The 20,746-nt window shown below is 41.1% G+C and overlaps 1 protein-coding gene across 3 annotated transcripts; it reads left to right on the plus strand.

The window, feature by feature from the left end:
- The first annotated feature begins 539 nt into the window (after positions 1-539).
- ZNF654 (zinc finger protein 654) lies at positions 540-20,433 on the plus strand. 3 transcript variants are annotated; one of them, XM_079974352.1, is made up of 9 exons: positions 540-735; positions 9,247-9,392; positions 11,738-11,819; positions 12,686-12,821; positions 13,826-14,028; positions 15,487-15,626; positions 15,982-16,123; positions 17,194-19,490; positions 19,822-20,433. In XM_079974352.1, the coding sequence occupies exons 1-8, from the start codon at positions 604-606 to the stop codon at positions 19,480-19,482; spliced, it is 3,270 nt and encodes a 1,089-aa protein (XP_079830478.1). In that variant the 5' UTR covers positions 540-603; the 3' UTR covers positions 19,483-19,490; positions 19,822-20,433. The 3 variants fall into 3 exon arrangements, with proteins under 3 accessions (XP_079830478.1, XP_079830479.1, XP_079830480.1); XM_079974353.1 differs by having other exon boundaries at positions 17,194-19,471; positions 19,800-20,433; XM_079974354.1 differs by lacking the exon at positions 540-735 and having other exon boundaries at positions 9,354-9,396; positions 11,741-11,819.
- The last annotated feature ends 313 nt before the right edge of the window (positions 20,434-20,746 follow it).

Raw genomic sequence — 20,746 nt, forward strand, 5'->3', positions numbered from 1 at the left:
CTCCGGCTCAGCCCAAGGGGGCGGGACTTACCCCCCCTAGCAACACCGCCGCCAATCACGGCGTCGGAAAAAGGGAGAACGCCCATGCGAGAGGAGGGAGGAGCGAACGGCGTTCTATGCGCCTCGCGACGAGGAGAGTGGCAGGGGCTCGCGCCAGTCGCTGAGGAGAGAAGGCGGAAGTCGAGGGGGGATGCCGCGGCCCACTCACAAGGGAGGAGGCGGAGATTGTTTACTTTGAAGGATGAAATGCGGGCCCAATCGCCGAGGGCATAGGAGGAGCTTAGGAGGGGGGGAGGGGGTTGATCGATAGGGCCTCCCGCCAATCAAAATGTGGGTCTGAAAGTTCAGCCGCGGATAGGGAGGCGCGTTTCCCAATCAGGAGCCGGAGAGCCGGAGCTGTGCCGAAATTAAACGGCCGGAGGGTCGGAGGTTGCGGGGGCCCGTGGCGGCTGATTGACAAGCGAGCTCGCCAGTAAGGACGGCCTGTGGGGGGTGGTGCCGGAATTGAGGAACGCCGCGACAGGGGGCGGGCCATCCGGCGGATCGGGAGCACAGGGGAGGGGAGCTGGAGGAGCTCGGTACGCGCAGGGCGGCCGGAGCAGCATGGCGGAAGACGAGAGCGATCAGGAGTCAGAGAGGCTCGGCGAGGAACTCGAGGCCATTGCCGGGCCGCGGCTTCCCACCGGCTTGTCCCCGGCCTTGAGCAGCCAGTATTATTGCTACCGCTTCTGCCAGGTGAGGCGCTGGCCCCGCCCCCTGGCGGCTGACACCTTGCAGGGTGGGGGTGGGCTGGGGAGACGGACAGAAGGACAGGGGCGGCCGGGGAGGAAACCTGCTCGGCGGCGGGTCCCCTGCGGGTGGTTCTCTTGGAGGCGCTTCGCGGGGGCGGACCAACCGCCGGAGGGGGCGACGCTGAGGGTCCCTTTCTCGGCCCAAGCGAGGCGCCCTTCTCTGGGCCCCTGTTCGCTCCCCCCACCCCTCACGGGCGACGACCGGGCGCTTGGGAAGCTCCTTCATTTTCTCTCCCATTCCTCTAGTCTCCCCTCAGATCAGGGAATAGCGAGGTTCACGAGCTCGGGGTTGGCCCTCCCTTCTTTTATTGTGAGAGGGAACAGTGATTTGTGTGGGGTGTCAAGAGTGGAGCTCGGCCTGACCTTTTCATTCCCCCCCTCCCTTCCTGGCGCTGTCGCGGTGGGGGTGCTGGGAGGGAGCTTCTCTCCCCGCCCTCTCCGCCCGCCCGCCCATCGGGCAGTTACATAGTTAGTTGCCCGGGTGGCGCGCGGGGGTCCCCGTGAGGTCAAAGCTTGGCGGAGGGGGTGCGAGTTGTTTGCAAGAGGCAAAAAGGAGCAGGAGGAGACAGACAGACAGGTTTGTTCTCCTCCGCTGAAAGTCTTTCCTGGCCTGTCCTTCCTATCTTTTAATAATAATAATAATAATAATAATAATAATAATAATAATAATAAGGCTTCCTTGCCACGGGAGAAAGAAAAATGCGCTCCGAGGAAAATGGCTGGTGGCAAACTAGTTTGCGTTGCTGGTGCTGTTTGTTAGGAGGGGGTAGCTGTCCCTGAAGGCTTTTGTTCCCTGTGGAAAAGGAGGAGGAAGAGGAGGAGGTTGGTTGAGTGGTCTTGTTTTATTAATCAACTGCTTGGTTCGTATTATTTGAAACATCACTCGGCTGCTATTTCTACAAGGTATCTTATGACACTAACAGTCCTGTGCAATGCGTGCTTGAGGTGAAGTTCACTCTATTTAGCGAAACTTACTTGCAGGTGTTTATGCTCATTGGAATCAATCAGGGTTTTTTTCCCCTCCGGGAGTCAATTGTTCTAATGAATTATTTGCTTAATTTTGAAACACTTGCTGTTCAACTATTTACCAGGTTTGGAACATTTTTAAAGCAGTTTCAACAGCCTAAAGATGATAAATGACAGCTAAATGTCATTGCTGCATTGTTTGCTTTTTTGTAGGTTGCTTGTATATAAGGCAACAGCAATTCAAAATTGATTGGATGACAATGTATTGACTTGGTGGCCAAATAAAAAACAATTTTTGCTATTCTTATTTTGTATTTAAATTATTTGGGATGGACTCCTGTTACCCACTTACCTGGAAGTAAGTGAACTCATTGAATTTTAATGTTCATATTGGGTTGTTAATGCAAAGGTAATCAGAAGATAGCTTTGATTTCATGTTGGCCATGCGTTTTATATAAATAGTATATCAAATGCTTGAGTAGTAGATTATTGTAAACACCATAGCTTTGTAACCTGTGTTAGGCACTTTTGATTGTGGTGTAGTGACAAGAACAGGCAGAAGCGCACAACTGTGACTATATGCTAGGTGCTTCTCTCTCCCCTCCCCTAACAGCATGCAGACAGAAAAAAATGCCAGTGTATAAAATGCTATGCTTTGGAGGAAGGCTGCTGATAGAAACTAACTTGCAAATCTCTAGCTAGCTACATCTTGTGTGCTGATACCTTTTAAAGAATCCTTTCTGTAATCCTTTCATCACAGCTTTTGATTTTTAAAAACTAGATTTAATAGGACTGTGAATGGCCCAGTCTTTGTTTCTCTCTCATTCCCCATTCTTTCAAACATGTAGATTCTATGCACTGAGAGTTCATCTATTCCACACTTACAGTGCTATGTTAGTTGGTGAAAAATCTGGTTGGCATGGTAAAACTTGCAGTTTTAAACAGTCTTCATTGATAAACATTTAGACTTCCAAATCAGTGTGTTTAGGGCTGGAATGGAAATCTACTTAACCTGCCTTTCTATTTTTTTATTGGCCTCATATCCTCCATTTTCTGTTTAAACCAGGTAGTGTTGTGCCTTTCCACTGTCACTGTTTCCTTGGCTCTTTTCTCATAAAGGATCTGTCTTGCCTTGTAAGCTGTATTTTTCTCTGTCTCTGGTGTGAGGAGGCTTAGGTATGGAAGGCCTTGCTAGCTGCTTCGGCCAGGCAGTGTTGTAAATTCATTTGTGCACTCATTGTGTACAACCCTGTGAATATGTTCCTGACTGGTGTAGAGTGGTTTTAAAATGATATACAAAGTTACTGAATTATTACTATAAATTTCCACAATTGGATGCTCAGGGTAAAGTAGCTAGTATAAAATGACAATTTTAATAAATTCCAATAACACATACATTGCTGTGTGCTTGATATGGAAAAGTGTATTGCTATTAACTTGTGTGAGTCTGACGGTCATATATGTGTATTGACAAGCAGTACCTTGCAGTCAAGTTTTTTTAATATAAAAAAAAAACCTTAAGAAAATTGATACCTTAAACTGGAAGAAGGAGACAGTGTTATTACAAGAAAGCAATAGTGAAACAGAGCTAAAGGAAGCTGTGCTTTTTCATGGCTACAATTCCTATTCCTTATCATATGGGACTGGAGGATTTAGTTGTCATAACTAGTTTATGCGTAAGCAACGGGTGTTCCTAACTTTGACATTGATTTTGCAATTTGATGTTGAGTAACACACCTGTTCAGTTAGTAATGTTTGTAGGTAGAGGATATGCATAACACATGTCGGGATCCAAGTTTGGAGCTGGGTTTTAGTCTTTGGGCATTTCAGTTTACATGAACATAATCTGATTAATATTATTCTACTAAATTATTTCCTTGATGGTAAGTACTTTATGGCAGGTGCTCATTTACCTTGCAAGCTCTGAGTTCTGAAATTTGAGGTAGGCCTTTATAGGAATAGTGAACTTAGCTGCTACTTACAAGATTTCTTATTTTCATCAACTACTCCCTTTGGCTAGAGAGCTGACTATATTTTTGCAGCATCTTAGCAATACTATCCTGTTTTCATATACAAGATTCTGACTGCAATCCTGTGCATACTTATCAACAGGCAAGTCCTACTGAACACAGTGGGATTTGGTAGAATTGCACTGCTTGTCTCATTTCTCAGTAGATGCTGAGTCTTTTACATAACTTCTGAAGACCAAGAGTTAAAAGGGCATTTTAAACAGCGTTGTGTTTAATAACTCACCAGGAAGGTGTGCATGTAATTTTGTTCCCCCTCAGCCAGTCTTATTGGTTTCCATGCTGTCTGAGGAGAAAAATAAGTCTTTCACTAGCATAACTGATAAAAAGCTAGTTAGTATCTTGTGTTCCCATGCTGATCATACAGAAAGGGGCTTCCCCTGCTCTGCAGCTATCATGGGACCAGGCTACTGGCTTCTTCCTGTGTTCCTTGACTTTTAAATACTGCTACAATGTGTTCTTTGCTTTCACAGTGAAAGGTGCATTCATTGTTAAACTTGTAAATCATAAAACAAGTACAGTGGTGCCTCGCAAGACGAAATTAATCCATTCCGCGAGTCTCTTCGTCTTGCGGTTTTTTCGTCTTGCGAAGCACGGCTATTAGCGGATTAGCGGCTATTAGCGGCTTAGAAAAAGGGGGTGGGGAAAGGGAAAAAACTCGCAAGAAACTCGCAAGACGTTTTGTCTTGCGAAGCAAGCCTATAGGGAAATTCGTCTTGCGAAGCACCTCAAAAGACGGAAAACTCTTTCGTCTAGCGAGTTTTTCATCTTGCGAGGCATTCGTCTTGCGGAGCACCACTGTAGTTCTGCAGATGTTGCTGGACTACACATCCTACCATCCCTATTGGCCATTCCAGCTCAGGTTTGTAGGATTTGGATTCCAGCCCACACGTTTCCCACCTTGGCTGTAAACATTTCTCCTACTTCTTCGTACATTGTTTAACTGGCTGATAATCTGTAAGAGCATAACTTTAATATCTTTGCTCTTGCTTATTGTTGTTGGTTCAAAATACCTTGCATTTTTACATTTTCTCCATAGCATATAATTATGTGTATATGCAATAGAGTAACTTTGAATTGCAAATTTTATCTCAGAGTAAATCTAGCCTATTCTAGACTGAGTGAGGAAATATAAAAGAGAAAACATTAAGCTTTTTTAAAATAGTATACCATGCTAGAAATGTCACAGGGTAGCCTTCAGCTCTTTACAGGTAGGTAAACCACTGTGACCAAAGGACTACTTCAAGATGTGCAGTTGAAGTGTAAGCTGGTTTTGGGTGCTGATATTTAGATAATGTGCTACAAGTAAAACAGCTAGTTCTTTAACAGCTGGACCTTCTTGGCTGTGAGTCCTAGAAGACCTGCTCTCTGCCTTGCAGGCCTTTTCCCACCTAGCCTGGGAGGGAAGGGCCCTGAGGCTACTGAGCAGACTCTTGGGTTGGGGTGTTGTTTAGGGCAGGCATGGCCAAACTTGGCCATCCAGATGTTTTGGGACTACAGTCCTCATCATCCCTGACTACTGGTCCTGTTAGCTAGGGATGATGTTGTCCCAAAACATCTGGAGGGCCAAGTTTAGCCATGCCTGGTTTAGGGGTTTTGTTGGGGGTGGGGTTGCTGCAGTTTTTAATATATTTTTTGTACCTTATTTTAGATCATATTATGATTTATGTGGAAATGGTTTAATCTGATTGTGTACTTTTTATTTTTTTTTATGTTGTAAGCTGCTGTGAGCATGGTTTTAACTATGGAAAGGCAGCATACAAATAAAATTATTGTCAGGGGCTCAGGAGCAGAGGCACAGGGAAGAGAGGAGATGGAGAGCGAAGGGGAAGAATCCGAGGGGAGCGTAGGAGAAGAGGACAGTGGACCGAGGGATTCCATGAGCCTCTCCAGCGAATCGGAAGATTCACAGAAGGGGGCGCCAGTGGCCAGGGGTAGGGGGTTCCCAAGGGGAATGCCCCAGGAGCAAGGGGGCAGCAGGGACTCCCAGAGCAGTAGCTGGAAATCAGGACCAGCTTCCCCACCAGAGCAGAGTGGGGGGGAAGAGTCCCAAGGATCGGGGCCAGTGCATTCCCCACCAGGGAGAGAAGATAAGGCAGGGCTGACCACGCCTCCATCAGAAAGTCGGACAACGAAGGAGAGGTCAGATCCGGCCAGTGTCCCGGAAGAGGGAAGCAGTGACCGAAGTAGTGTAACGGTTAGGAGAAAGGTCACTGGGCTGGCGCAAGAGGCAAGTTCAAATGTACAGGAGCGCGGGACAGCAGAGAATGAGGATTGGGAACCGGGTCCTAAAGCCCGCCGGAGGGAGAGGGAGGAGCTAAGCGACTCAGCGTCGGAAGAGTCCAGAAAGGGCAATGCCCCAGCGGGCAGGAGGACCCAGAGGAGGAGAGAGCAGCGTAAAAGGTGGAGCAGGGCTAGGATCTTAAACTGGTGTCATAGGGGAGGAGACTCAGACGGGACTTCGCTGATCTAGGGTTTAAGACGTAGGGCTGCACGCTGTGGCTTTGAAATGGAAACTGAACTTCAATAAAGACTTTTGTACATTACTACAGCCTAGCGTTGGTCCTCTGTGAGCTGGGACCTAGAGGCAGCTCTGACAATTATGTATATATGTATCTGATGCCAGATGACTTATACAGTGGAACCTTGTGTTATGTACTACCCTCCTTACGAATGCTTCCACTAACCCAGAAGTAGATGCTCCTGGTTGTGAACTTTGCCCCAGGATGCAAGCGGAAGTCGCACGCTGGCAGCGCAGCAGCAGCAGGAGGTGCCATTAGTGAAAGTGTGTCTCATGTTAAGAACGGTTTTGGGTTGCAAACGGACCTCCAGAACGGATTAAGTTTGTAACCAGACGTACCACTGTACCTGGTAGTTTGTTACCTGTTATCATGAAATCATCTCTCTTCTATCCGAATTCCTAAGTGATATTGGTGGGGGTAACAAGTGTCATTTCAACCATTCCCATTGATGATGATGATGATGATGATGATCTATTATTTATACCCCGTCCATCTGGCTGCATTTCCCCAGCCACTCTGGGCGGCTTCCAACAAAAGATTAAAAGTACTTTAAAACACCAGTCATTGAAAACTTCCCTAAACAGTGCTGCCTTCAGATGTCTTCTAATCCTCAGATACAGTGGAACCTCGTGTTACGGATGGTATCCGTTTCAGAGGCCCATCTGTGACACGGAACTGACGCAAACCAAAGTGCCGCGTCTGCGCCCGCGCACAGCGCTATTTAGTGCTTCTTTGCATGTGCGAGCGGCGAAACCCGGAAGTAACCCATTCTGGTACTTCCTGGTTGCCGCAGGACGCAACATGAAAACATGTAACCTGAAGTGGACGCAACATGAGGTATGACTGTAGTTGTTAATTTCTTTGACATCTGATGGGAGGGCGTTCCACAGGACAGGCACCACTACTGAGAAGGCCCTCTGCCTGGTTCCCTGTAACTTTGCTTCTTGCAGTGAGGGAACCACCAGAAGGCCCTTGGTGTTGGACCTCAGTGTCTGGCCTGAATGATGGGGGTGGAGACACTCCTTCAGGTATACTGGGCCCGATGCCATTTAGGGCTTTAAAGGTCAGCACCACCACTTTGAATTGTGCTCGGAAATGTACTAGGATTACAGCTGCTGCAGCTAGTATGGCTATGTTAAAAAGAATTATAAATTACTGCAGTATTGTTGTTTCTGGAGAAAATGCATCTCATGCTTGACATCTATTTATGTTAAAAACATATATGCTTAATTTTTACTAACAGATTTGGATCAATTTAACCCTATCCAGCAAAAAAGCCTATGGGAAAAAATGGAAATGGGATATAAATCAACCTCTTCACTGTGTGAAGCTTCATTGGTTGTCCCCGGGATTGGCGAGGCTCATTTGACAGCAATGAGAAAACAAGCCTTTAATGTTATTGGCCCTGTCCTATGGAAAGCAATGCCAGTAAAGTTTCAGCAGACTTTAATCTTTAAATGTCTGCTGAACTTTTCTATGCCACCAAGCATATTTAATGTTTTTATTAAAATAAATGAATGAACACAGTTGATTCAACCTCATAATCTACATGCAAACACAGATTCTGTCCCCTCTGTAGTTAATATGTTGCATATTCCATTGTGTTTGCAAATGCAAGGCACACTCAACATATTCATTTAAATACTGCTTTAAATATTATTTGAACAAGTTGTGCAGCTTCTGCAATATATACTTGATGCTGAATACCCTCCTCATCACTAGACCTGGTTAGTAAAATATTCAAAGTGGTAAAAACTGAATGGGAGGAGTTGCCTTATGCAATGATGGTCACTTCATGTTGATGATCTCTAGCAGGCCACCCCACTGCCCTCCCTTCAAGTATTCATTCTCATCCCCCCTCCAACCACCCCTCCTGTCTTTATTAGCCCATCAGTCTTGTTGGAGGATGTGTGGAAGAACTGCTTGTTACTAAATGCCTGCAAGCACCTTTGTTCCCTCTCCCTGGCAAGAGCACACACCAGCTTGCTCAAAACAAAGAGCCCCAAATAACCATTCCTTCCTAAGGAATGGTTACCTGCCGACAGGTAAAATGAGATTTCTAAGTGCAGTTTTTCAAAAGATAATTTGTTAATATTATATTTGATCAGCATTGAAGCCCACACATATCCATTAGGTTGGTGGTGGTCTACTTCTCACTCTTCGTTCCTTCTTTTGCTTTGTTTTCTCTTCATACTACCCTTTATTTTCTATTTCTTCGCTATATCTTGCTTGTTAGCTCTTTCTGAATTATGGAGAGGATGGATGCAGTGAGGTGTGTTTATATCAGATACATATTTAAAAAATAAATACAGTAATGCTATTTGGTGAAAGAATTCCAGCCCATCACTGAGATGGATAATGAAACATTTCAAAAGTAAAAAAAGTCAGGACAAATAGTTGTTGGGCCCCTAGCCCCAGTAGTTTTTCTGTGTATGTAGGCACACTTGTTTATATTGTGCCTGTGTTAGCAGTCCTCAGTTTCATCCAGATCTAGTTCTTGTTTATCAGAGTTCCTGTCCTGTCTCAAATTGTTGTAAATTTTGGTAGCAATTTTATTGACCCTGAGAGTGGATTGCCCATTTGCCAAATACAGTGGTACCTCTGGTTACATACTTAATTTGTTCTGGAGGTCCGTTCTTAACCTGAAACTGTTCTTAACCTGAAGCACCACTTTAGCTAATGGGGCCTCCCGCTGCTGCTGCGCCGTCGGAGCACGATTTCTGTTCTCATCCTGAAGCAAAGTTCTTAACCCGAGGTACTATTTCTGGGTTAGCGAAGTCTGTAATCTGAAGCGTATGTAACCCGAAGCGTATGTAACCCGAGGTACTACTGTATTACAAAAGAGATCCCCGTGGCTTTGCAACTTGTTAGGATTCCTCTTTGTTCTAATTTTGACCATATTTAATTTGTACTCTTTTTTCCCTTTTCCCCTGCCAATAGGTTGTGGAAGACTATGCTGGAAGATGGCAGGTCCCTCTGCCACAGCTTCAAGTGCTTCAGACAGCGCTCTGTTGTTTCACATCTGCTTGTGTATCATTCCCAACTGATTGTGAGCACGTGCAGTATGTGCTGAGTAGCTTAGCCTTGTAAGTATTATTATTTCACTTTTCATCCTGTAAGATTCCAGCATTGTGAACAAGTAAAAGGGCTAAACTATATCATAAAATATATAATGAAACCATAAAGAATAGTTTGAGGCCTCAGCAAACCTGTACAACTGGTTAATAAAAATGCTTGGGAAAATAGAAACAGAACAACTTCAGCAGAACATGTCAAAGCAAAATATTTGTTTCTCCTATTTCTGTCCTAGTTTTCTGGATAATTCATCACTTGAGAAACGCATAGTCAATGACAGCTGTGTATTTTCTGAGTTAAGTGTTGTGAAGAAGATTAATCTCTCATTCCCCCCCCCCCCCACTATGCAAAAATCAATGGTTGCTGTCATAACCATTTCACAAGTTTCAGTTTGTAACTAACAATATCCTCCTGTGTGTTCACATGTAAGGCTGGGATTAGCCTATATATATTATTGGGTGATAGTTCTCATTTTCCACATGTTAATTAATCCAGTGTTTCCCAACCTTGTGCCTCCAGCTGTTTTTGAACTACAACTCCCATCATCCCTGACTAGCAAGACCAGTGGCAAGGGATGATGGGAATTGTAGTCCAAAAACAGCTGGAGGCACAAGGTTGGGAAACACTGAATTAATCTAGCTCTATGATAGATTTGGGGAGGGTGTGGATTTTCCCTTGTGAATTTAAGATGTGAAACAGAGCTGAACATTTCATAGAAAAGCTAGTTTTAGATGAGATGGTGTTATTACTATTTTTAAAAGAAGCTTAATTGTTGATATGCCATATTAGGATGTTTGCTTATTTTAAATTGGAAACCAGCTCAAGCACTTGATAAACCTGCTTTGAGCATTTTTTTAAAAATGATGATCAAAATAATCTGTGATCAGATTGAAATACCTTTTATTTTTAATCCCCTGTCTGCCTCACGTCTGCCACCTCTGTCAAATAATAGTTGTGTTCAGTTTGACTTGTGAGTCACAAGATCCCGTACAGTATGTTTTGAAATACTGAAAGCTCAATCTTGTCTCTTTTTGATACATATCAGCCAGTATCAGCTGCCAGTGCAGAGTATGTACTGGGTGTGGGAAAGGTTTTCCTTGACAAGGGAAGACTAGGAGACACTTGGCTAGTTGCTGGCTGGAATCACCAGTCTCTTCCTTAGGCACTGCAAATTAAAAAGCCCAAATCTGTAGTTAGTCAATATTGATGTAGTTTCTCTAAGTGTTCTATACCTTAGCTAAATTTCCGTATTTTTACAATAATGCTTCAGTACTTTTGTTCACCACAGCAAATACGACACGGCCCTCTGAAGAATGTATCAAGCTGCCAGCCTTCCTCCCAACTTTAAAGCAGCGTAGGGGTGGAGATAACCCTGGCATTTACACGGAAATCCCCAGCTTGAAGGTTTTGAGCAGGCATAGGCAAACTCGGCCCTCCAGATGTTTTGAGAGTACAATTCCCATCATCCTTGACCACTGGTCCTGTTAGCTAGGGATGATGGGAGTTATAGTCCCAAAACATCTGGCGGGCTGAGTTTGCCTGTGTCTGGTTTTGAGGAAGAATTTTGGCTTCCAGAAGTGTTCATTTATGCCTTTAAATTTTGCCTGTGGATAAAATAATCAGCACTTTTGTTTGAGGTACTGTTTGTGTCACGAATGCCTTAGCAGAGGCTTGTAAAAAAAGTTACTTGTATTTTTGGCAGGAAGGCCAGAATGGATAGTGAAACATGTATGGAACTTCCCTTGCAGATTCCTATAAGGGTTGCTTCTCATAATACCACATGCATTTGGGATCATTAGGTTAGATTATCCAGGAAGCTGGAGTTGACTTGCTCTCTCTCCTCTTAGGTTCCACAGTCTTGAGGATTGCCCACTGCGTAGCCATTATGAAGTTGAATACTGATAGGACTGAATTAATACTGACTGGCAAGCCATGTGCAATATGAGGGAAGGGATAGTCAGAATTAATGCTGACTTCATAGCAGAAATGGGGATTCTGTGGCCGTCCAGATGCTGCTGAACTACAATTCTTGTCATCCACAACCATTGAACATTCTTGCTGGCAGGAGTTGGAATTCAGGAGCTTCTGGACAGCCACAGGTTCCCAGTCCCTTCCTATCTCAGTCACACAAGTTTCATCTTCGTGATACATAAGTGAGAACATATGCTAGTGCTCTAGTATCTTCAGTGGCTTCCTCATGTGTTCTGATGCAATTCAGGGTGCTTCTTTGATATAAAGCCCACAGGGGCTAGTGTTACATTGGTGCTTAGTTTAAAATTCTGCGCTTAAAACTTGTGAACTAAATATGTCTTCATTTTTTGCCTCGTTTTTGATTCCTAATTGCTTTGATTTTTAGGAGTTTTTTTGAATTGCTGCTGTTCTTTGGAAAGGATGAATTCTATGAAGATCCTTTAAAAGATATGCTGGGCTCAATCCAGGTAATTTATTGTTCATACATTTGAGGAAAGGCTATTATTACAGTTTTCAGAGTATGTGACAGAGACTCAGTAAGCAAAAAGTAGGCTCCTGCTTTGAAAAACCTTAAAATTGAGAAATGAGATCACTGGTAAATATTTTATGCTAAGATCAGTAAGATTAGCTTTTTATGCTAAACTTCCCTAGGACAAGGATGGCCAACTTTTTTCAGCCTGTGACTTTGGATCCCACATTTACAGTGTCTTGTCCTCACAGGCACACTGGGAAAGTAGAAAACAACTTTTTAGTGCTAAATGACAAGGTGCTTACTGCGAGCTGTCAATTGGAAGTAAGCCTGAGAGTCACACAGCTTTTTGCCAGGCCAATACCATTGTCTGTTGTCTTTCTTGTAGCCTTTTCACTCACCAAGAACACTGAGCACTTTGGGCTTGCCTCCCAGCATTGCCACTGCCATCTCAGCCTTCACCCTGTGAAGCAATGAGAGAATGTTGCAGAAGTCTCTGTGATATATTTGTGTGCTGCTGGAGGTGTTGGGGAAGGAAAGCTTGAGAGAGCTAGACAAGGTGCATTGAGAAGGGTAACCTGAACACATTACTGGCCAGCACTCTGACTTCCCTCCCACCTAGTCAAGATATCTCTGTTATCTTCATTTTTTAAAAAAAAATATTTTAAACTTTGAAAATACAAATGTAAACAACGGAAAAGGTTGCCCTTAACTCATGACATAAGCTAAACAAGAATAAATGCTTTATATGTATTTTACCCTGTGTGTATATGGAATTATATTAAATTATGCAATTTATTTATGAAAAGACAAACAAAGCTCAGTCCACTTGATGTATTAAAGAAATATTTGTATCCATTTTAGGAATGTCAGAACCTCTTGAGCAGATACGGAAGCGTTAACTTGGAGTTGGTGACTCGAATTATCAGAGATGGAGGGCCTTGGGAAGATCCTATATTACAAGATGTCCTTAAAGCAAAGCCAGTTTCTCAGGAGTTGGGTACTAAGCTTTTTTTCCATAAATAGACCAAAATAATACCACAGAGATATGTCCTAAATCACGATATCTGCTTATAATTTTATGTAACTTCATTTGCAGGTTGTCTGTCACTCATTTTATACTGGGGATAGCGGGGTAGAATTGACATTTATAATTTCATTAATTTTCCCCCCAAAACGGAATTTCTCTTTCTTCCTGCTGTATCATTATTCCCAGGGCAGCTGACAGTTATGGAAAAGAAAGAAAAAAGAACACCCCATAAAATCACATTAACAGAATAAAATGAATTGCCATGGAAATTAAAAGACACGGGTGGAATAAATGGCCTGTGTTATTCTTAATATGAGCACACTAGTCTTGCCCTATTGGCCGCTTATACATGTGGAGCTTTCAATTTCTGTGTATTGCTCCTGATGAGCAAAGAGTTCAAAGAACAACTCTATGCATTTCCCCCAATTGTCTATACAAATCTTCCCCTCAGTCAATTGTGAAACATTTGCTTGTATAGGAGTTTGAAATGCAATTGTAATGAAGAATAGTGAAGTAAAAGGCTTACAGTTGTCATTAAACAGTCACTGGGGCTGAGTTAATATGAAAGAGGCATGTGGCAGTGGAGGTGATATGCTATTTCTTGTTAATGTAAGAATTTTTATACTGATTTCTAAAGTAGCTGACACCTAACTGACCTCATTCTATTATTAATCTAGATATTTTACCAATTTTTTTTATTAAATTTGTTAGTTTGTTACAGAAAAAAAGGCCTCCAACATACTTAGAACATAAAGTACAGGTAAAAATACAGTATAATATAACCAGATTTACACAACAACATATGCAATTCATAAATACCCAAAGCAATTTGTTGGGAGGTTGACCTAGCAAAATTTGTTAACTTTAACAGAAGCTCTTACCTTACATCTTTATAAAATAGAACTTTTTGTTTAACCTATGTTGCATTTAAGATTTTTGTACTCTAACTGGTTTTTTTCATTTCTTTTTACCAGTTAACAAATATTTAAGCTCTGAAAACCCTCTGTTCTTTGAATTGCGTGCCAGATACCTTATTGCCTGTGAACGCATCCCAGAGGCAATGGCTCTAATCAAATCTTGCATGAATCATCCAGATATTAGTAAAGACCTTTACTTCCATCAAGCATTTTTCATGTGTCTTTATATGTCACCACTGGAAGACCAGCTTTTTCAGGAGGTACTGTTCAATACATTTTTGTGCTTAACAATATAGCTTAATGTTTTGATGATAATTGTAAAATTCCTATTACAGCAAAGTAGACAAATGGTAAAACAAGGATGTTTTAAAATCAAATTCCTGCACTAAATATCAAACTTTGTACAGAATATAATTTCTGAAGAGCAATAGAAGCTGTTTCCATCCTAATGCTAGCATTGCACTACCCCTACTCCAGAACTGGATGTCCATAGTTGGTGTGATGGGGGGCATATATAAGTGAATGGAGAGGCGAAATTGATGGGACCAAATTGCAAGCAGTTCCTGATGAGATCCATGTTTTCTCGTGGCGTGGAGGGAGGGGGAGTGAGCATTTTAACGGTTTATAGTGTCAACTAATGTTATTTAAAACATAAAACAGTTTTAAAACATTTTAGGCTGGAACAGTATTAATTGTTAGTCTTCTCAATAGAATCCCATAGCAGTGGCACTGTATGTAAGGTTAAAGGTAAAGGACCCCTGGATGGTTAAGTCCAGTCAAATGCAACTATGGGGTGCAGCCCTCATCTCACTTCGGGCTGAGGAAGCCGGCGTTAGTCTGCAGACAGCTTTCCATGTTATGTAGCTAGCATGACTAAACTGCTTCTGGTGCAACGGGACACCATGACGAGTGCCAGAGTGCATGGAAATGCCATTTACCTTCCCATCACAGTAGTACCTGTTTATCTACTCGTACTGCTAGGTTTTTGCACTGCTTCGTTGGCAGAAGCTGGGACAGAACAACAGGAGTTCACCCCTAGCGCGGATTCAAACTTTCAACCTTCCGATTGGCAATCCCAAGAGGCTCAGTGGTTAGACCTTGTTCAGAAAAAGTGTTGATGCAGAAAAAATGTATGCCGCAGGCAGTGATGAATCTAAAACATGGTCTTCAATTCTCTAAATAGTCATCTTATACACAGATAATTCTGGAATTTAAATTTAATTCTGGAATTAAAATAATACTTGATACTATCTTTCTCAATCACTCTGCTACAAAACTAATAAGGTAGCAATTTTTACTCTGTTACAATCAATAGTTTTACATAGGGTTGAATAAAAACACATCAATTTACAGCAAGTTATAGTTTACTGCTAAACTTCCATCACAAGTTTCTGTATGTGTTAATATTATGAAGTTATTTTTTAAATCCCTTTTAACATTGTTACTGAGTGTTTTTGGGATGCATTTTACTGAAATCAAATTGCCAAACTAGCTTTTTATAAGGGTCAAATAAATGTTGTATAGAAACTGTCTTAATATACTTCCATTCTAAAATAAAAATCTAGGCAACACTCCCAATCCTAACCCAAAATAAAATTGGCATTCATATTTGACAGCAATTGCTCTAGTAGCAGCAATTTGAGGATTCCAATTACTGTTAAATGGTGAGCATTAACGTTACTAGACTTACTCAAATGGATCTCATTTTGATTGTATAGCACTTGCTGAGGACTGATTGCAAGAATGGCACTGAAATCATCTGCAACATTGCAAAGGAAGGGAAGACTGCCTTAGCCTTGTACCTTTGTGAATCATTCCTTATTCCACAGCTCAAAAAGGGAGAGATGTATTGCATATGGTAAATACTTTATCTCTCATAATATTCTGTTATGGTAACATATCTGCAGGTTGTAGATTCATATTGCTACTAAAGGCTAGTAGAAGTGTAACTTATAGTTGTAACTAATACATAGTCAAGATTTCACTTTTCTGAATTGCTGTTGAAGATACCCTTAGAGCATGGGATATACTGTATATTCTCTCTCTGTGTGTGTGTGTGTGTGTGTGTGTGTGCGCGCGCGCGTCTGCGTTTATAATCCTGAGTTATATGTAAATTACTGTGTTCTTAGTAGCATAATTACTCTTCTATAAATATTTCACTTACAGAATTGCTGTTTGAGCTCCATGCTAACAAACCACTTTCTGTTTTATAGGGACCTGATCTTTATTTGGAGTAAACTGCAGCTTAAATCTAATCCATCAAAACAAGTATTTGTAGAGCAATGCTACCACCTCCTAAGGATAGCTACAAACATAAGAGTTATATTCCCTTTCATGAAAGTTATTAGGGATGAAGTAAGTTATTGTTTCTTGCAAACTTCTTTTTTTTAAAAAAATACTAGATTCCACCACTGCTATGAATAATTATTGTACACAGAGTACAGTTGCATAATAGAACTTTTAGTTTAAATGTCAGGAAATTGTTTATAGATGCTGCATCTGAGATAGGAGCATTGCAGACATAACTCTTAATCATAATTAATGCTAACCACTATTTTAATCCTGGTTAAGATCCAAAACATACTGTGAAATCATGGTTTAGTTTGCAGCAGAAATGTACACAGTGCCACTATTGAAACTTGTAGTTCTTTGTTTGTATAGGGACATAAGGTCAAGTGGTGTTTAAACAGAAACTTTGAAGATTGTTTTTATTGCATCTAGCTTGTTAGTTTTTTGCATTCTGTAAATTTATTCGAGAAAAATGCATTAAAAAAAAATAATCTTCCAGTGTTACTTATCTATATTGCCATTGTTACTAATGCCATCAAGTATTACTCATTTCATTGCACTATAATGTAGACATACTTCACTAAAATGTATACATTATATGTGCATCTGGAGATTGTGTGTTGCACCATAAGGGAAATATGTCTTTTCCTGACTTTTACATCACCATGAAAGTACAACCAGAAGTATGACTTCCTTCTAATATACAGAGGTGCAACTTTGTGCTTTCAGAGGTCTCCTTTATAAATCTGTAACAGTCGTGTGAGTATATAGGAGGCTGCTGTAGCCTCAGGCCATCAGTCTAGCTCATATCAAGGAAGACAACTTCATTGGCCCTTCCCCTGATGTAAGACTACTCCAATTGAAGGCTTGGTATAATAGTCATGGTGTAATAGAAAACAATAACTGTTGGTTAAGAACGTAACATGGCAAAAATAATATTTTGGGGCTAAACAGAAGCTTTTTTTAAACAACATATTTGGCAGGGATGTTCATGCCTGCTCCGTTCAGTATATTATAATCTGTAAATAGCTGTAGAATATTATGAGATGTAGAAGGATCCCAGTAAATTGGATTGTCTTTGTGTTCTCGGTTTTGAAAACATTGGTAAGTTATATTGTCTCATTTCTTTTCCATAGGTTGGCAAAGAAGGCCTGCAGATTTGTGTAGAGATATGTGGAAGTGCTCTCCAGTTGGATCTCCGTGATGATCCAAAAATGAAGTGTCTGATATATAAAACCATTGCTCACTTTTTGCCAAATGACTTGGAGATTGTCAGAATATGTGCTCTTTCTGTCTTTTTCCTTGAGCGCACCTTGGAATCATATAGCACAGTTGAACATCTGTATAAATGTGCGGATGAAGAGTACAATGATCAAACCAGTTCCGTTCAGAATCGTGTGCGTTTTGAGCTGCTTCCAATTTTGAAAAAGGGGTTGTTCTTTGATCCCGAGTTCTGGAATTTCTTGATGATCAAGCAGAACTGCTTAGCACTGCTAAAGGAGAAAGCATCAGTTGATTTGAATAAAACTACGCCAGGGCATTCTTCCGCACATGTTTCAAAGACACGTCGAGGATTGCGTGGTGATCAAGCTTGTATAGCTGATGAAAACAATACAGAACTAGAGCATGATAGCCCTTCTGGAGCACATGATAATTCCAAGAAAAACCATATAACTCTCAGTTCATCTAAAGTCGATCACAATGTACCAAGGCACCGTTGTGTGTTATGTAACAGGGAATTTCTTGGTGGTCACATTGTGAGGCATGCACAAGCTCATCAGAAAAAAGGCAGTTTTTCCTGTGTAATGTGTCGCAGGAAATTCAGGCAAAAAGGAATAATGCTCAAGCACTTAAAGAATCACATCAAGAAAATGACAAGGCGTCACCTTGCTGTTACTTGTCATGATCAGGAAACCCCTAATGTAAATGAAACAAACTGTGCCGATACAGGTGTCACAACTGAAAATGGGAAGTCGGAAAGCTGCAAAGACAGCAAAGTAGAGGTTGTCATCATACCGGATACAAATCAGGAGATGCAGAATTCTGAACTCCTATTTGATATAACTGAAAATCATGATAGTTGCCTGGGTACCATTATTGAAAATGGTAGTTGTGATAGCTGTTCAAATAATACTCCTGAACCAGAAACCATGGGAGGATTTCCAGAACGTGATAGCAACCTAAATAAAGAGTTGCCTGTACTTCATAAAGTAAATGGGGTGTTATGCCCTCAGAATGACTCTGACATTATGGACCAAGCAGGTAACTTCAAGTGTCCTGCTAATGGCTGTATTAGAGTCTTTAAAAAGATAAGATTTCTGAATAAACATGCCCGGAAAGCTCACCCCTCTGATTTGAAGGTGCAAGAACACATAATGAAGTCTAATAAAGGAAAATGTCGCTTCTGTCAGAGAAAGTTTTTTGATTCTCAACATTTTATTGATCATCTAAAGCAGCATGTTTATCCAAATGTTTATTTTTGTTTACACTTTAACTGTAATCAGAGATTTAAGCTATCCACAGAACTTGCGGAGCATATAAAAAGCCACAGTGAGTTTAAAGCTCAGTGTAACTTTGCACAGTGCGGTAAACTTTTTGAAGATCTTTCGTTGCTGTATGAGCATGAAGCTCAGCATTATTCCAACAAAACTGGTCCTTCGGAAGAAGCTGATGAAAACATTTTCTCAGATACTACTTTGGAATCCCAGTGTAGCATCCAGGAAAAAGAAAGTAGTAATAGTAAAAAGGAGACTGTAATAGACTTGCCAGTTCCAACATGGAAAGCGAGGAAAGATTCTACAGAACCAAAGACTTACATTCAGAGTGAGAAGAAAATTAATAGTGTAATTCCGAATGGGAATGAAAATGCATGTGAAGGTACTGCTACAGTGGTGAACTTGATAGACCAAAAGATACCTGCGGTAGAGCCAAATTCAGAGAGCTGTAATGTTACTGACCAACTAGTCAATGGGTATGGTGAACTGGAACAGACTTCTTCAGCATCCCTAGATACTGATTCGGAAAGTGTGATAGACAAAACAAGGACAGAAAATGGATCCGTTCTGCCTGTTTTACAGAACTCTCCTGATACACCACCAAACAGTGTTGCTCAGTTGCCTTCCAAACCAAATCTGATAACAGAAAATACTTCATATGGCTTAATTTTAACAAAGCCTTTTGTTAGACCATTGCCACCAAGTTACCTGGATGAGCGATACATTAGCATGCCAAAACGTAGAAAAACTTTGACTGAAAAAGTAGATACCCATTCAGAACAAGATAAAACTAGTAGCAAATCGGAAAGGTTAAGATGCAGCAAATGCCTGACCACCTACTGTAACTCAGAAGCACTTGAGCTTCACCTTGCACAAAAGAAATGTCGGACACTCTTTGGATTCGATTCAGATGATGAAAGTAAGTTTTGAAATACTAGGTCCATGTATAGTTATAAAAGCATTAGACAAGATACAGTGGAAACAAGCAAGTGCCAGACAAATATTGAAAATGAGTGCAGTACATTTAAGGAGAAATGAATCCAAAATGTTAGGGTAGATAGATGCAAGAGAAAATTGAATATAAGCTGTCAGATTTAGAATATAACATAGGCAAGCAAGTTAGTTTGAGTGCTTTTTTAAAGACCGTATTCCGTACTTGTTAAGTAGCTGAATTCCAGTATAAAACAAGAATAGAGAATACTGTATTGTGTATACTGTAAACATAATAATGTAATATTTGTTCACAGGTGCCTGATCAAATGTTGTGAGAAGATTTCTCAGTGAAGAGTGATGTGGTGGAGCACTACAATATTCTGCATCAGTTGTCTTTCCCCTGTTGGCCTTAATTATAAAGAAGTCTGATGTTACTAAAGAAAATCATGATCTTGCTCACTTGGGTCAGATCTAAGTGACTGTAGGAACTGCAGAATTTGAGTCCAGAAAAACTGTGTTAAAGCCCCCAAAGTACCAGTAATCTAGAAGCCACAAGGTCCTACAAGAAGTTCCAGTGTAAGTAAGTTCAAAGTGCAGTAACATACTGAGTGGGAACTAGGGAGAAACACAAGTGGTACATGCCTCTTTCAGATGTGCACAGTCAAAGGAAGCCTGTCTATATTATAACAGCTATTTTGAATCATTCTATTAAATGTCCGTATGCATAAAACCCAGTCAATTAAAAGTTCATCTGTTTGTAGAGGTTGATTATTCTTAGCATTGGCGTTTGGCTTACATTGTACTGTACTTTGGAAAGCGAACTCGTGAATGTAACAGAAGATCAGAACATGGCCATATCCTGGTAAAAATGTTAAGGCATACAAAACATGGAAGCATGTCTCAATCTAATATTTCAAAACACAAGTAATTAAACTTCTTTCAAATGCACCAACTTTCCTTTTTTTTTTTTCCCAATACCTGACCCATAGATGACATCTATAAAGAATGCAGGCGAAGTGAAAATTATTTAAGTATAGTGTTGGATACATGCAGTTTGAGGCTTAAAAGTAAATGCATATGCTATTGAAGGCAGCTGAACTTGACCTGGAATATAAAATGATTTTTTTATTAAAAGTATAGTTATTATGTTGGTACGGTTGATATCTTGAAAGACCAGTTTCCTCTATAAAATGAGCTACTTGGTTGTTGTTTTTTAAAAAGATACATTTATTCTAGAGTCCCACAAGATTCAAAGTAGATT

The sequence above is a fragment of the Podarcis cretensis genome (assembly GCF_951804945.1).
Source record: "Podarcis cretensis genome assembly, chromosome: 4".
Taxonomy (NCBI): domain Eukaryota; kingdom Metazoa; phylum Chordata; class Lepidosauria; order Squamata; family Lacertidae; genus Podarcis; species Podarcis cretensis.

Excerpts from the sequence above, each read along its gene's own strand:
- ZNF654 (XM_079974352.1), top strand. The coding sequence starts at position 604 with ATGGCGGAAGACGAGAGCGATCAGGAGTCAGAGAGGCTCGGCGAGGAA. Across the intron at positions 736-9,246 it reads ATTGCTACCGCTTCTGCCAG|GTTGTGGAAGACTATGCTGG; the intron begins GTGAGGCGCTGG and ends CCCTGCCAATAG. Across the intron at positions 11,820-12,685 it reads ATATGCTGGGCTCAATCCAG|GAATGTCAGAACCTCTTGAG; the intron begins GTAATTTATTGT and ends TATCCATTTTAG.